The sequence below is a fragment of the Aedes albopictus genome, chromosome 3 (genome assembly GCF_035046485.1).
Source record: "Aedes albopictus strain Foshan chromosome 3, AalbF5, whole genome shotgun sequence".
NCBI lineage: Eukaryota > Metazoa > Arthropoda > Insecta > Diptera > Culicidae > Aedes > Aedes albopictus.
This window is the reverse complement of record NC_085138.1, coordinates 28,982,778-28,998,214: the sequence shown is the minus strand read 5'-3', so window position 1 is coordinate 28,998,214 and position 15,437 is coordinate 28,982,778. Positions and strand designations below refer to the sequence as shown.

General features: G+C 44.3%; 1 protein-coding gene across 2 annotated transcripts in view; it reads right to left on the bottom strand.

Annotated features, from left to right (window-relative positions):
- Nucleotides 1–10,794: 10,794 nt before the first annotated feature.
- The window catches only part of LOC115263428 (vitellogenin-3), a 54,823-nt gene continuing 50,180 nt past the window's right edge, over nucleotides 10,795–15,437 (bottom strand). For both annotated transcript variants that reach the window (XM_062859037.1, XM_062859038.1), the window contains exon 10: nucleotides 10,795–11,308. In XM_062859037.1, coding sequence (XP_062715021.1) covers nucleotides 10,839–11,308 — 470 coding nt within the window. In that variant the 3' untranslated portion in view covers nucleotides 10,795–10,838. The remainder of the gene's footprint in view (nucleotides 11,309–15,437) is intronic.

Genomic DNA, 15,437 nt, shown 5'->3' with positions numbered 1-15,437 from the left:
ACTATTCTTGCATTCAAGTTCGATGTAATGTCGCAATAAGTTGAGTAGATGGCGTTTTGAACATTTACACAGGATTCTGCGAAAAATTTGCACTAGCATAAACATCTGTTATCTGTGGTATACCTAATACATGGCATATCACACTTTCTCAGACAACCCCAGCCCCCTCCCCGCAAAGATAGACGTCATATTTAAATGACCCCTTATTGTTCCTATCCGTAACGGTCACTTCATTTATCAGGAAGCTTTTACCTTTGATCTTTAGCCACAGGAAACAACCCTTCATGAAGTTTGGATTGTTCACACGGTAGGTGCCTAGTACGAACCGCAGACGAAATCAAGAACTCCGGAGGCCTCCGTTCCCCCTCCCTCGTAGGACAAAGTATTTCAACAAAGATCAATTAAGGGCACACTACCTGATCTGAACAACTTTAGTTTAATGAGCAAACATTATAATAGCATTTTTGATTACTTTTTTGAGCAATTCATAGCATGCGCAAAGTTAGGCACACTATGCGCAAAGTTAGGAACAATCGAAGATTTTGTGCGCAAAGTTAGGAACAAGGCAATGAAATAGTTTTTCTATTTTAAGTATTTTTTGGTTAATATTATGATTTTTTGATATTACAGACTCAAAGAAGGATCATTAGTCTATTGTATGAGCACAGATAACAGACGTTTATGCTTATATTGGCAATGTGTGTAAAAATGCTCAACAGTCATTTTGTATGTAACGAGCAGCTGAAACTCATGTGGCAATCATTTAGAGATGGCGCAGTGATCGATAGTCAGTGATCGCTTTCAAGATTGCATGCACTACCCAATTTTACATTCTAGATTGTATTCGATCTTGAATGAAAGTGGAACTTTGAACTATTCTTGCATTCAAGTTAGATGTAATGTCGCAATCAGTTGAGTAGATGGCGGTAGTGAGCCAACGTATATAGTTTTGAACATTTACACAGGATTCTGCGAAAAATTTGTACTAGCATAAACATCTGTTATCTGTGGTATGAGCATGTTGTTCATGATATTTTTGTTTGTTTGTATTTTTTATAATGATTAGAAATTTGATTTTTCTTAACTGCGCAAAGTTTGGTGCATACACGGTAGACGACAAAAAAAAAAACTACAGTAGGAACGGTGCAGAGTCCATTATTTACAGGGGATAGACAAAATGATCGGGACAGGCAAAATTTTCACTTTTCAAAAAATGTTCAACTAGCTGTAACTTCTCGAAAAGTGCATCAAATATTCTCAAATTTTTACTGTAAGTTCATGAACTAGATGTGTATCAGTGGTTCAAATTTGGAAAATATCGGGCCATTCTCCACGAAGTTATAAAGATTCTTGGAAAAGGTAAAATTATCCGATAGCCAACTTTGAGCTGTTATATCTCCGGATTCAATGAACCGAATGCAATGAAATTTTGACCATTTATGACTTATATAATGAGCTATGAAAAACCATTGACTTTATTTAATATTCTTGACACGGAAGAAAATTATAACGATGAGATTATTTTTCTAATAAAACACCAAATTATCCAAAATATCAACATCGTTTCATAATTCAAGATGCAAATTATAGTTCCTTTAATTTCCCTCTAATTGACTTATATATAAATGTGTTTTGAAGAAAAGGAACAACATAGCCACCAATAAATTTTAAAAGTAATACATGCATATTAAAAATAGACCAATTTACTAAAAAAATCGTGAAAAATTAAAATCGCTATAATTTTGTCTCTTGTTAAAAATTTCAAGTTAAGTGAAATGTTTTCCAGAGTTCATTATATAAGTCTTGAATGATCAAAATTTCATTTCAACCGGTTCATGGAATCCGGAGATATAACAGCTCAAAGTTGGCTATCGGATAATTTTACCTTTTTCAAGAATCTTTGTTACTTCGTGGAGAATGGCGCGATATTTTCCAAATTTGTACCACTGATACACATCTAGTTGATGAACTCACAGTAAAAATTTGAGAATATTTGATGCACTTTTCGAAAAGTTACAGCTAGTTGAACATTTTTTGAAAAGTGAAAATTTTGCCTTTCCCGATCATTTTGTCTATCCCCTGTATGTGACCTTCTGGAGCCCGGGTCAAAACCCTAGGTCGTGGACAGTCAATTATCTAGTCGGATCCCTAAGCGGTGCATGTGACGCCGCAATGCCAAGGCCATCCCTACCCAGAAATGGACGCAAACCGGTGATACTGGTGGTGTCCAGAAATCTCAGAACTCCGCGCATCCTGCCTAAGAGCTAGAAGGAGGATGCAAGGAGCTCGCACCGATGAGGGTAGAATGGAGCGGAGTGAGGCCTACAGGGTGGCTAAACTGGCACTGAACAAAGAGCGGAAGAGGGCGTTCTCGGATGACTCTCGAGAACCATTTTAGTCGGGTTGCTATCCGACATCCTGATGACGTGACCCGCCCACCGTAGCCTCCCGATTTCGCGGTATGGACGATGGTTGGTTCTCTCAACAGCTGATGCAGCTCGTGGTTCATTCGCCTTCTCCAAGTCCAAGAATTCTTCAATCGCCTCGATTCCATCACCGTCGATATAAATTCGGGGTGGCGGGCGCGGTGATTCCTCCCTGGAGGAGCCCTTTGCCATCATGTACTTTGTCTTCGACACATTAATGACTAATCCGATTCGTCTGGCTTCACTCTTTCCGCCATCGTCTCAAATTTACGAGCAATAATATCAATATCATCAGCGAAACCAAGCAGCTGAACGGACTTCGTGAAAATCGTTCCACTCGTGTTTATCCTTGCTCTCCTAATTATACCCTCTAAAGCAATGTTGAACAGCAAGCACGAAATACCATCACCTTGCCGTAACCCTCTGCGAGATTCGAAGGGACTCGAGAGTGTCCCTGATAGGTACTCGAACTACGCACATCACTAGATCCATCGTCGCCTTGATCAATCGTATCAGTTTATACGGGAATCCGTATTTGTGCATAATCTGCCATAGCTGTTCTCGATCGATTGTATCATACGCCGATTTGAAATCGATGAACAAGTGATGTGTGGGCACGTTGTATTCGCGGCATTTCTGCAACACCTGGCGGATGGCGAACATCTGGTCCGTTGTAGCGCGTTCACCCATAAATCCAGTCTGATATTGTCCCACGAACTCTCTTGCAATCGGTGATAGGCGGCAGCATTTGAGAGAGTACCTTGTAGGCAGCGCTCAGTAGTGTGATCGCGCGATAGTTCCCGCAATCCAACTTGTCGCTTTTTTTGTAGATGGGACACACGATACCTTCCATTCACTCCTCCGGTAATACTCCTTCCTCCCAAATATTGGTAATGACCCAGTGTAGTGCTCTCACCAGTGCTTCTCCACTGTGTTTTAGTAACTCGCTTGGTAGTTGATCTGCTCCAGCGACTTTGTTGATTTTCAACCGACTAAGCTCCTCTTCAATCTCTTGGAGGTTAGGGGCTGGAAATCTTTCGTACTCCTTGATCTGTCACCGCGCCACCTTCGGTGCTTGCAACGTCGCTGTTGAGGTGCTCATCGTAATGCTGCCGCCACCTCTCGACCACCTCGCGCTTCGCCGTCGTTTCTGTGATTCGGAGTCGCGTAGCCTAGTGATGTAGCCGAGGTACTACCTATGGCGGATCGGATGTCCCTCCAGCCATCTTCAAGTATAGCTGCGCCAAGCTGCTCTTCCGTTGGTAGGGCCACTGCTAACTGCTGCGCGTAGTCTTGAGCCACTTCTACGTTACGCAGCTGCTCGATGTTGAGCCGCGGCGTTGGACTTCGACGCGTGGTGATAACTGTCGAAAGTTTAAAGCGCATGCATAGAAGTGAGGTCTGTTCGTGGATCGAAGCAACACTACGGTCCTACTGAACAATCGAAGCAACCTTATGTTAAGACACTTGTCATAGCGTGTAGAAAATTATTTCATTCTGTAATAAACCGTTAAATCAAGAAGTCATCTTTCACTAGAGCTCTCACACACCAATAGGTTGTGGGCACCAGCAGACTTCAGGAAAGCGGAAATTCAAGAATCAAGAACGTTCAAGATGAGCGAATTCAAGTCGTCGCTGCAGAAGCTTGGAGACTCCAACTATCCAGTTTGGAAGTTCCGGATGGAGCTGGTGTTAATCCAGGAAGGTCTGCAAGCCGTCGTCACTGAACCCAAGCCGACTGTTGTGGATGCCGTCTGGACAGCAAACGACGCGAAGGCACGGGCGCTTATCGGGCTGTCGATTGAAGATTGCCAACTTTGTCACGTCATCCGGGCCGGAACAGCGAAGGACATGTGGGACGCCCTGAAGAAATACCACGAGAGGTCATCCTTGTCAAGTAAGGTCCACGTGCTGCGGAAGCTGTGCTCGCAGCGATTACTGGAAGGAGGAAGTATGTCGGATCACCTGAACGAGGTAACGGCACTAACGAACCGGCTAACAGCGATGGGAGAAGAACTCAAGGAACACTTGGTCGTGGCGATGTTATTTTCAAGTCTTCCGGAATCGTATGGCAGCTTGGTTACGGCCCTTGAGTCCCGACCGGAGGAGGATCTTACTCTCGAATTCGTCAAGGGTAAGTTACTGGATGAGTGGAGACGCCGGGAGGAACGCCAGGCGGCAGAAAAAGTACTGCGAACCAGTGGTGAACCAGCGGGGTCGTCATCTGCAAGAGCGAAGGTTACGTGTCACTACTGCGGCAAGCAAGGTCACTACCGCCGTGATTGCAAGAAGCTCGCCAAGGATAGCAAGGATGCTGATCAGAAGAAACCGAAGCAGAAGGTGAAGATGGCCACAGTCGGTGAAGCGTGTCTGGCTGCAAGCGATGTCCGATCAAGTGGATGCTGGGTTCTCGATTCCGGAGCGACTTCACACATGACCAACGATATTGGATTGTTGGAGACTCTGGATACGTCTCGCAAGGAAAGCATTACGGTAGCGGATGGGAAGCAAATCAAGGCAAACGGTATCGGTGATGGCACGTTCCAAGGCGTCGACGGAGAAGGAAACCCGATGAACATCAAGCTGACGCAAGTCTATCACGTCCCGACGCTGGCAGGAAATCTTCTTTCGGTGAGCAAGATCACTGATCAAGGCTACTCTGTGTGTTTCGACAGGACATCCTGCAAGATTCAGAAGAACGGAACGACCCATATTCTCGGAGAACGGAAAGGCAACCTGTACCAGTTGAAGAAACGATCGGAGAAAACGATGCTAACTACCGCCACTCATCCGAAGCAATGCATTCATTTGTGGCACCGCCGGTTGGGACACCGGAGCATGGACGCCATCAAGCAAGTCGTACGCGAAGGACTATGCAGCGGAATTTCGATACAAGACTGTGATGTGCGAACGATTTGTGGAACGTGCTATGAAGGCAAGATGGCTAGACTGCCATTTCCGAAGGCATCCGAAACAACGAGCAAAGCGGTAGGAGATCTTATCCACACGGATCTGGCTGGTCCGTTCGAGGTAACAACGCCGAGTGGACTTCGTTACAGTATGGTGCTAGTGGACGATTATTCGCGTTACGCAGTGTTGTATCTGCTGCGTTGCAAGTCGGAGGTGTACGAAAAGATCCAGCAGTATGTGAACTTGATCAAGAACCAGTTCGGTCGAAAACCGAAGATTATCCGAGCTGATGGCGGTGGTGAGTACTCCAGCGCAAAACTCAAGAAATATCTGGCGGACAACGGCATCCTTCTGCAACAAACGGCACCGTACAGTCCTCAACAAAACGGGATCGCTGAAAGGAAGAATCGATCGTTGGGAGAAATGATGCGTTGCTTGCTGACCGAAGCCGATCTGGACAATAAGTTTTGGGGTGAAGCGATAACTACAGCGAATTACCTGCAGAACATCCTACCTACGAAAGCAGCGAGTGCGACTCCGTATGAACTATGGCACGATCAAAAACCATCGTATACCCATCTCCGGGTGTTTGGATCAGCAGCATGGGTGTACATTCCTAGTCAAAAGCGAAGGAAGCTGGACCGAAAAGCAGAGAGGATGGTGCTGGTAGGCTACGCTGAGGAACGCAAAGCCTATCGACTACTCAACCCGGAAAACTGTACCATCACGATCAGCAGAGACGTCAAGTTCGACGAAACTTCCGTAATCGACAACAGTATGAAGCCTGACGACGGACCGAGTGAAATGGAACTGCGTATCAAGTTGAATGGAGAGGCTTCCGGCAACGATGCAGCGGACGATGAAGTGGTTATCGAGGACAATTTTCAAGATTTGCCTGTTGAGCAAGCAAATGACGAACGGGTGAGTGAAGGTGAGGAAGATCCAGTTGCCGTACCGGACGATAATGTGATTGGTGCTGCTTTGAAAGCGGTCGCCTTGCAGACTCCACGATGATCCCTAAGGTCAACCAAAGGTATTGCGCCGAAACGATTGTTCCTGTGTGCTGGAAACGATGAGCTGGTAGAACCGAAGACCTTTGCCGAGGCGATAGCGAGTACCGAACACGATGAATGGCGTTCTGCCATGCAGGAGGAGTTGCAGTCCATTGAAGACAACGATACCTGGGAGTTGGTGGACCTACCGACCGGACGGAAACCAGTAGGATCGAAATGGGTCTTCAAAATCAAGCGAGGTGCTCAAGCTGAAGTCACCCGATTCAAGGCTAGACTGGTTGCGCAAGGGTACAGCCAGCAATACGGCAGCGATTACGACCAAGTTTTTGCTCCCGTGGTTCGTCAAACGACATTCCGGACGTTGCTGGCGGTTGCAGCTAAACAAGGTATGATGGTGCGTCAATATGATGTCAAGACTGCCTTTCTATACGGCAATCTTGAGGAGGGGATTTACCTTCGTCAACCGCCCGGATTCATCGAACACGGACAGGAGAACAAGGTATATCGTCTTAAGAAAAGCCTTTATGGACTGAAGCAGGCCGCGCGAGCATGGAAGCACAAGCTGCACACGGAGCTGCTACGAATGGGTTTCCAGAGGTGTGATGCTGATCCGTGTATCTATCGGAAGAAAGAAGGCAAGCATTGGTGCTACATCCTTGTCTATGTCGACGACCTCATCATCGCCTGCTGTAACGAACGAACCATCCAGAGAACAGCCGAAGCACTACAGATGCATTTCAATATTTCCTCGTTGGGGGACGTACACTGGTATCTCGGAATTGAAGTGGAACGTGACGAGGACGGCGATTTCCACTTGAACCAGAAGCGATTCATCGACGAAATCTCGAGGACGAACGGACTGCAAGACGCTAAGGGTTCAAAAATCCCTATCGACATCGGCTATTTCAAGCAAGAAGGAGAAGAGCTACTTCCTGATAACAAGAACTACCAGAAGCTAATTGGACAACTGCTGTATGTGTCGGTGAACACACACCGGACATTTCGGCGGCCGTCTCCATCCTTAGCCGAAAAACAAGTCATCCTACCCAAAACGACTGGAACGAGCTGAAGCGGGTGGCCCGGTACTTGAAGAGTACGAAGGACTACAGACTGCGAGTAAGCAATAATGCGAATGCGGAAGATCTGGTTGGATTCTCGGATGCTGACTGGGCCGAAAACAGAGAAGATCGGAAGTCCAATACCGGATTTGTAATGAAGTTCAATGGTGGAACCATCAGCTGGGCATGCAGGAAGCAGACCTGTGTTTCCCTGTCAACTGCTGAGGCGGAGTTCGTTGCCCTTTCGGAAGCCACACAGGAGCTGATCTGGCTGAAGCGTCTCCTGAAGGACTTCAACGAGGACCAGAAGAACCCCGTCATATACGAGGACAATCAGAGTGCGCTGAAGATGTTGGAATCCGAAAAATTCAGCAACAAGACGAAGCATATTGCTACACGATTCCATTTTGCACGGAGCATAAAAGAGAAAGGCGAGGTCCAATTCGCGTACTGCCCCACAGAAGAAATGGCCGCTGATCTGCTGACTAAACCAATAGGAGGGGTACGGATGGTCAAACTTCGGGCGATGTGCGGAATAGAGGCCCCGTGTTGAGGAGGAGTGTTCGTGGATCGAAGCAACACTACGGTCCTACTGAACAATCGAAGCAACCTAATGTTAAGACACTTGTCATAGCGTGTAGAAAATTATTTCATTCTGTAATACACCGTTAAATCAAGAAGTCATCTTTCACTAGAGCTCTCACACACCAATAAGGTCGCCCCGGTGACAAATGACGAGCTCATCGCAATAGCGAAGTCGCTTAAATTGAACAAGGCTCCGGATCCGGACGGTATTTCGACAGTAGCCATCGAGGCTAGCCCTGACATGTACAGAATGGCTATGCAGATGTGCCTAGACAGAGGCGGATTCCCGGAGAGGTGGAAAAGGTAAAGGCAGTAGAACCAATACTGCCCAAACCCGGGAGGCTGATGGTCAAGGTTGCAGGTCAATGGGTGAGGGTATAGGAAGTGATGATTGCAATCGCTTGTCGCCAACAGGCCGTGGAGTCCTCTGCACCTGCACAAGGTCATGCGGATGTCGGTGTGTTTGCGGGAAATGTTTTATTTTTGGCTCAAGGTTCATGCATTGGTCCATGGAATGCTAGGCGTAATGTGATATTGTGCGTTTAGCACTAAATTGATTTCCGAAAAAACTTCATCGACTTCCGCTGCCTTTCCTATGCGTTAAACATAACGTCGGAAGTAGTGCGCTGTACAGTAAATCTGGTTTTCTATACAGCGCACTACTTCCGACGTTATGTTTAACGCATAGGAAAGGCAGCGGAAGTCGATGAAGTTTTTTCGGAAATCAATATAGTGCTAAACGTACAATACATTGTGTGAAGATTAGTGTGAAGCGGCACAGCTCGCTTGGTTGCATAACTTGTAGGTGTTATATGATAGATTAACACTGTGCTGTGATGATAGTTGGAAGGAAGGGAAACGCCTTTTTTTTCAAATTCGTTTCTGGTTTTGCGATCGCTACGAACATACGAATATACATGAGATGTATATGTAGGAGAGAGAGAGATAGAGAGAGAGAGAGAGAAAGAGAGAGAGAGAGGAAAGTAGGAGGAAAGGGACGAGCCAGATATTGAACTCAGGACCTTCTGCTTATAAATCAAAAGCGGTAGCCATTAGACCACCAAGCTCGTCTTATCCACCTTCAAGATTTAAAGAAGCAAAAGAAGGAGCTGCAACGGTACCATCAAAAGCTAGACGAGAGGATTGGATAGAGCTACGCTAGCGCGAATCGCATATCCATAGGAAGTCCAGCAAACATGCGAATGGTGTGCGATTCACGGGTTTGACGATGTCGACTATTAATGGAAGTTCATCCTTGAAGTGGCAACAACAGCGCAAGAGTCGGTAGGAATGGTTGGAATGCTAGTAGCTGGTACTCTGCTCAAAAGAGAGCGGTACAGTATGGCGAGAGCAGAAGATATACGACCACCACAGCAAGAAACGACACACGCGGACTGTGATTGCTAAAGCGCAAGGTACTATGGATCGGAAGGATATGCTGATGTTTTGAGCAACTTTCAAGATTAGGTACGCCAGTATTCGTCATGTTCTATGATCAAGATGGAAAATTGCTGACAAACATAACAGTAACCAGTTTAGAACTCGTATGAAGTCTCGATGAGAAACTAAAAAATGCTATTTAACGCCGAAGCATGAATCATGAGTTGTAATCAAGATTACAAAAAAAAGCGAATAGTTATTGTGAAACGTATAAAATACTGCAGACTCAAATGGGCTGGTCACTTCTTGCAAATGTTTAGGTATCAAGGCAACTTTTTGAAAAACAAATACACAAAGGTTCAATTCAACAACCCAAGTAACACACATGTTATATAAAAGTTACGACAGCGCAAGTTTTGGTTGTATAGAAGTTTATTTTACGTTATTTCAACACAATGTTAGAATTACGTAAAATAAACTTCTATACAACCAAAACTTGCGCTGTCGTAACTCCATTATAACATGTGTGTTGCTTGGGAAGTTAAGTTCGTCACTAGACCAATAATTCAGAGGGGTTTCACATATTTAATGAAAAGTCTTCCTTGTTCTGTAAAATGTTTGCCTAATATAATTCACATTTTCGAGGCAAAACTATAGATAAAAGCAGAGAGTCACAAGCGAAATCACACCGGCACTCACTCTAGTCAGCAGAAATAATCTCCTATTGTTTATACATACCGTGAGGTCGCCATTCACCGCTCATTTAACGGCATTTTCGTAAAGTATGTGACATTTAAAATCGACGTTTGCGAATATTGCACATTAGTTTACGTTAACAACTCATCAATTATGTTGTTATTATAGAAAAAATATAAAACGATTGTAAAATATGTTTACAATCGAAAAAATAAAAATTCAAATGTGTAATCTCTTGTCTCCTATTACCGCTCATGCATCCATTCACCGCTCATAATGGATCCATCCACCGCTCACTGGATTATTTTTTCATGGAATCACAGAAACTATTCATTTATAAAAAACAAAATAACTTTTATTTACCAAAGTATTGATGATTCATGACGTTCAGTTCATCCTGTTTTGTCAAAATGGAATCTTTAACGGGGTTTACCTATTGGATATTTTTTCCTCTGTTTGCCCTGAACAGTTCCCATGTTGTCCTGCAGCGCAGTGTGAGAAATATTTTTTGAGAACGTGATTTCAGGTACACCCATATAAAATCATGGTGAAATGAAAGTTTTTAAATGTGGCAGCATATTACATTCACTTTTGTTACGATACTTTTCTAACATTTGACCATTTTTGTATGATTGACCCAAAATGAGCGGTGAATGGGGCATGGGCGGTGAATGGCGACCTCACGGTATATGAGTTTCAATAATGTCATGCATTGAAATTCCGAACTTGTTCGAATAAATACAGTGTTCCAATATAATATAATAGGTATATCAATGGGCCCGACTGCTGCACAGGCCGCACATCCGGCCCTTGTGCACCGTCGGCAGCAGAATGCTGGCAATCGACTTCCGGTTGTACTGCACCACCGCTCCGTTCAGCTTGTTCTCCACCACCAGAATGTCCTCGTCGTTCAGGTACACCCGGAAGTCGTAGATCTCCTCGTCCGGCGGGAACTGGTAGATCACGTTCTTCAGGTTGATCAGCTGCTCGTCGTTGATGTTCAGGATCGGTTCCGACTCCTGCTGGCCGGTCGTTTCGTACACGATGTAATTGCCGCCGGTGTAGATCTGGATGCCTTTGCCGTTGTCCAGCATGAAGACGGCGATTTTCGGCGCGTCGGAACAGTCGGCCGCCAGCAGGAAGGTATCGTTCAGCCGGTAGTCCTGCTTGAGCTCCGGCGTCAGTTGTAGGATTCGGTCGTGGAAGGTGGTCAGCTTGTTGTTGACCAGACTGCACATACCTGCGGGTGGGGATAACAAGAAAATTGGGTTAGAGCGATCGCAAACGGAGCCTGTGGAGCACAAGGGCAATCTACACAGTAGTTTGCCCTTACTGCGCTCGCATTTTGCGATTACACAGTGTATTCTGTGTATTCTCGCCTTCGGCGTTTTGCTATAGATACCGATCTGGTTTTATTACTTGTTCAATCTTGTCTAGTTCAATTAGTGGTTACGGTTAAAATAGCTCATATCAATCTAGTATAAAAGAACAGCAACGATTAATCGGGGAAGAATTCCCGCAGGAATTTGCTGAAAGTATACCTGGAGGAATTCCTGGATAAATTCTTGGATGAGACCCAATAGGAATCCCTGGAAGAATTCCTAGAGAAATCTCTAGAGAAATTATGGAAGGAATTCCTGGAGTAATTTCTGAAAAAATCAGGAAGGAATCCCTAGAAAAATTTCAGAAGAAATCTCTTGAGGAATTCCTAGAGGAAATCTCAGAGAAATTTCTGAAGAAATCTTCGGAGGAATTCTTAGAGAAATTCCTGAAGCAATTCCTGGAAAAATCTCTAGAGAATCCTGAAGGAATGCCTGGAGGAACTTCTGAACGAATTTCTGGTGTAATCCCTGGAAGAATTCCTGGAGCAATTCTTGGATGAGACCCTGCAGGAATTCCTGGAGAATTTCGTGGATACATTCTTGGAGCAATCCCTGAAAGAATTCCTGAAGAAATCTTCAGAGGAATTCTGGGAGGAATTCCTGGAGAAATATCTGGAAAAAATGCTTGAGAAGTTCCAGGAGAATTTCATGGAAGAATCCTTGAAGGAATTTCTAGAGAAATTCCTGAAGGAATTACTGGAGGAATCTCTGAAGCAATTCCTGGAAAAATCTCTGGAGAGAATCCTTAAGGATTGCCTGGAGGAACTTCTGAACGCATTTCTGGTGTAATCCCTGGAAGAATTCTTGGAGCAATTCTTGGATGAGACCCTACAGGAATTTCTGGAGAATTTCGTGGATAAATTCTTGGAGCAATCCCTGGAAGAATTCCTGGAGAAATCTTCAGAGGAATTCTGGGAGAAATTCCTGGAGAAATATCTGGAAAAATTGCTTGAGTAGTTCCAGGAGAATTTCCTAGAAGAATTCTTGAAGGAATTTCTAGAGAAATTCCTGAAGGAATTGCTGGAGGAATCCCTGAAGCAATTCCTGGAAAAATCTCTAGAGAGAATCCTGAAGGAATGCCTGGAGGAACTTCTGAACGAATTTCTGGTGTAATCCCTGGAAGAATTCCTGGGGCAATTCTTGGATGAGACCCTGCAGGAGTTCCTGGAGAATTTCGTGGATAAATTCTTGGTGCAATCGCTGGAAGAATTCCTGGAGATATCTTCAGAGGAATTCTGGGAGGATCTGGAAAAATTACTTGAGTAGTTCCAAGGGGATTTTCTGGAAGAATCCTTGAAGAAATTTCTAGAGGATTTCCTGAAAGAATCTCTGGTAAAATCCTGTAAAATCTCTGGAGGAATTCATGTAAGAATGCTTGGAGGAATCCCTGAAAAATCTCTGAGGAAATCCCTAGAGGATTTCCTGGAGAAATTCTTGGAGAAATTGCTGACATAATATCTGAAAAATGTCCAGAAGCAATTCCAGGAAAATTCCTGGTGGAATTCTTGAAGAATTTGCCCGGGGTAATTCCTGGAGAAATTACTGGAAAAAATCCTGGAGCAATGCCTGCAGAAATTCCTAGAGTTATTTCTGTGGGAATTGCTGGAGGCCTTCCTGGATGATTCTCTAGGGGAATTCTTGAAAGAATTACTGGATGAATGTCTGAAGGAATCCGTGGAGGAATTCTGAGAGATTTATATTTATATTTCTATTATTTCTATATTTCTGGAGAAAAAAAATGTGGAGAAATCTCTGAAGCGATTCCTGGAGGAATCTTTTGAAGAAATCCTGGACGAATGCCTGGAGGAATACCTAGAAAAAATCCTGAAGATATTGCTGAAGCGTTTCCTGGAAAAAAATTCTGCAGAAAGTCCTAGAGGATTCCGTGGAAGAATCCTTGGAGGAATTTCTGGAGGATTTCCTGGAGAAATTTCTAGAGGATTTTCCAGAAGGAATCTACGAAGAATTTCCTAGAGGAATCCCAGTGAAAATCCCTGGAGAAAATTGTCCCTGGAAGAGGAGGAGGAATCCCTGAAGCAATTCCTGCAGGAAGCTCTGGAAACAATCCTGGAGAAAGAAATCCCTGAAAAATTCTTGAGGGTATTCCCGAAAAATTTCCTCGAAGAATTTCTGAAGAAATTCCTAGAGAAATTCCTGGAGAAGTTGATGACAAAATTTCTGAGGGTTGTTCAGGGGCAATTCCTGGATCAATCCCGGAGAAATCCATGGAGGAGTTCCTGGAGAAATCCTGGAGGAATGCTTGGAGGTATTCCTGTGGGAATTGCTGGAAGAATCCCTGAAGGAATTCGTGGAGAAATCTCTAGAGGAATTCTTGAAACAATTACTGGATGAATTTCTGCAGGATTCTCGAGAGTATCTCTGGGAGAAATTTCTGAAGCAATCCATTGAGAATTCCTGGAGGAATTCCTGGAAAAACCCTCGAAGGAAATCCTGAAAAAATCCCTGGAATTATTCGTGGAGAAATTCCTGAAGAAGTTCCTGGAGAAATTCTTAGCAGAATTCCTGATGGAATCCCTGCAGCATTCTGGAAGAATTCCTGGAGGAATCCCTGGAAAAAATCCAGAAGATATTCCTAGAGAAAATCCTGGACGAATTTCTGAAGGAATCCGTGAAGGATTTCTTGAGGAAATCCCTGAATGAATTGCTGACAGATTCTATGAAGGAATTCCCAGAAAAATTCCTGGTGAAATTCTTGGAGATATCCCTGAAGAAATTCCTGGGATTATATCTGGAGGAATTCCCCGAGCAGACCCGGGAGAAACTCCTGGATGAAATCCTGGAAGAGTCCCTGAAGCAATTCCTGGAGGAATATATGAAGGAATAGCAGGAGGAATCTCTGAAAGAATTCCTGGAGAAATCTCTGAAAGAACTCCTGGCGAAATCTCTGCAAGAATCCAAGGAGGAATCCGTGGAAGAATTCCTGGATAAACTCCTGGAAGAATGCCTAGGAATGCCTGGTGGAACTCTTGGAGGCACCCCTGAAGTAATTCCTGGAGAAATCTTCGGAGGAATTTCTGTGGACGTCCCTGAAAAAAATCTTGGAGGAATCCCTTGAAGTATTCCTGGAGGAATTCTCGGAGGAATGCCTGTAGGAGTTCCTGAAGAAAACACCAGAGGAGCTCCTGCAGAAATCTCTAGAGGAATTTCTGGCGGAATAACTGGGGGAATTTTTAGAGAAATCCCTGCAGGGATTCCCAGAGGAATTCCGGGAAGAATTTTTGGATAAATTCCTGATGAAATTATTGAAGGAATCTCCGAAAAAAATCGTAGGGGAATACCAGAAATAATTCCCGAAAAAATCGCAGATGGAATTATTTGAGTAGGAATCCTTAGAAGAGCTCCTGAAGAAATCCCTAGAGGAATTCCTGAAGAAACTCCGGAAGGAATCCCGGAAGCAATTTCAAGAGGAATTCCTAAAGGGAATATCTACAGAGTTCTTGGAGGAAGTGCTAAATGCATTTCTGGAGGAGTTTCTGAGCGAATACAAGGATGAATTCCGGAAGAAATCCTAAGAAAAGTTTCAGGGGGAATCTTTGGAGAAATTTTTAGAATAAGTTGTTCCAGAAAGAATCACAGAAGGAATTCCTGAATGAAGTCCTGGCGAAATTCTTGGAGGAATCCCTGGAGGTATACTAGAGGAATGCCTGCAGGTATTCCCGAAGGAATCTCTGGAGAAACTCTTGGAGAAATGTCTAGAGGAATTCCTGGAGGAATTCCTAGAAGAATCTCTAGAGGCATTTCTGTAGGAATCCCTGTAGGGATTTTTAGAGGAATCCCTGCAGCAATTTCCAGAGGAATCCCTGGGATAATTCGTAGAGGAATCCCTGTAGAAATTCGTGGAGCAATCCCTTAAGGAATTCCTGGAGGAATCCCAGGAAGAATTCCTGAAGAAATCGCACATGGAATTCTTGAAGATATCCTGAAGGAATCCTAAGGAGATTTCGTGGAGGAACTCCTTGAGGAATC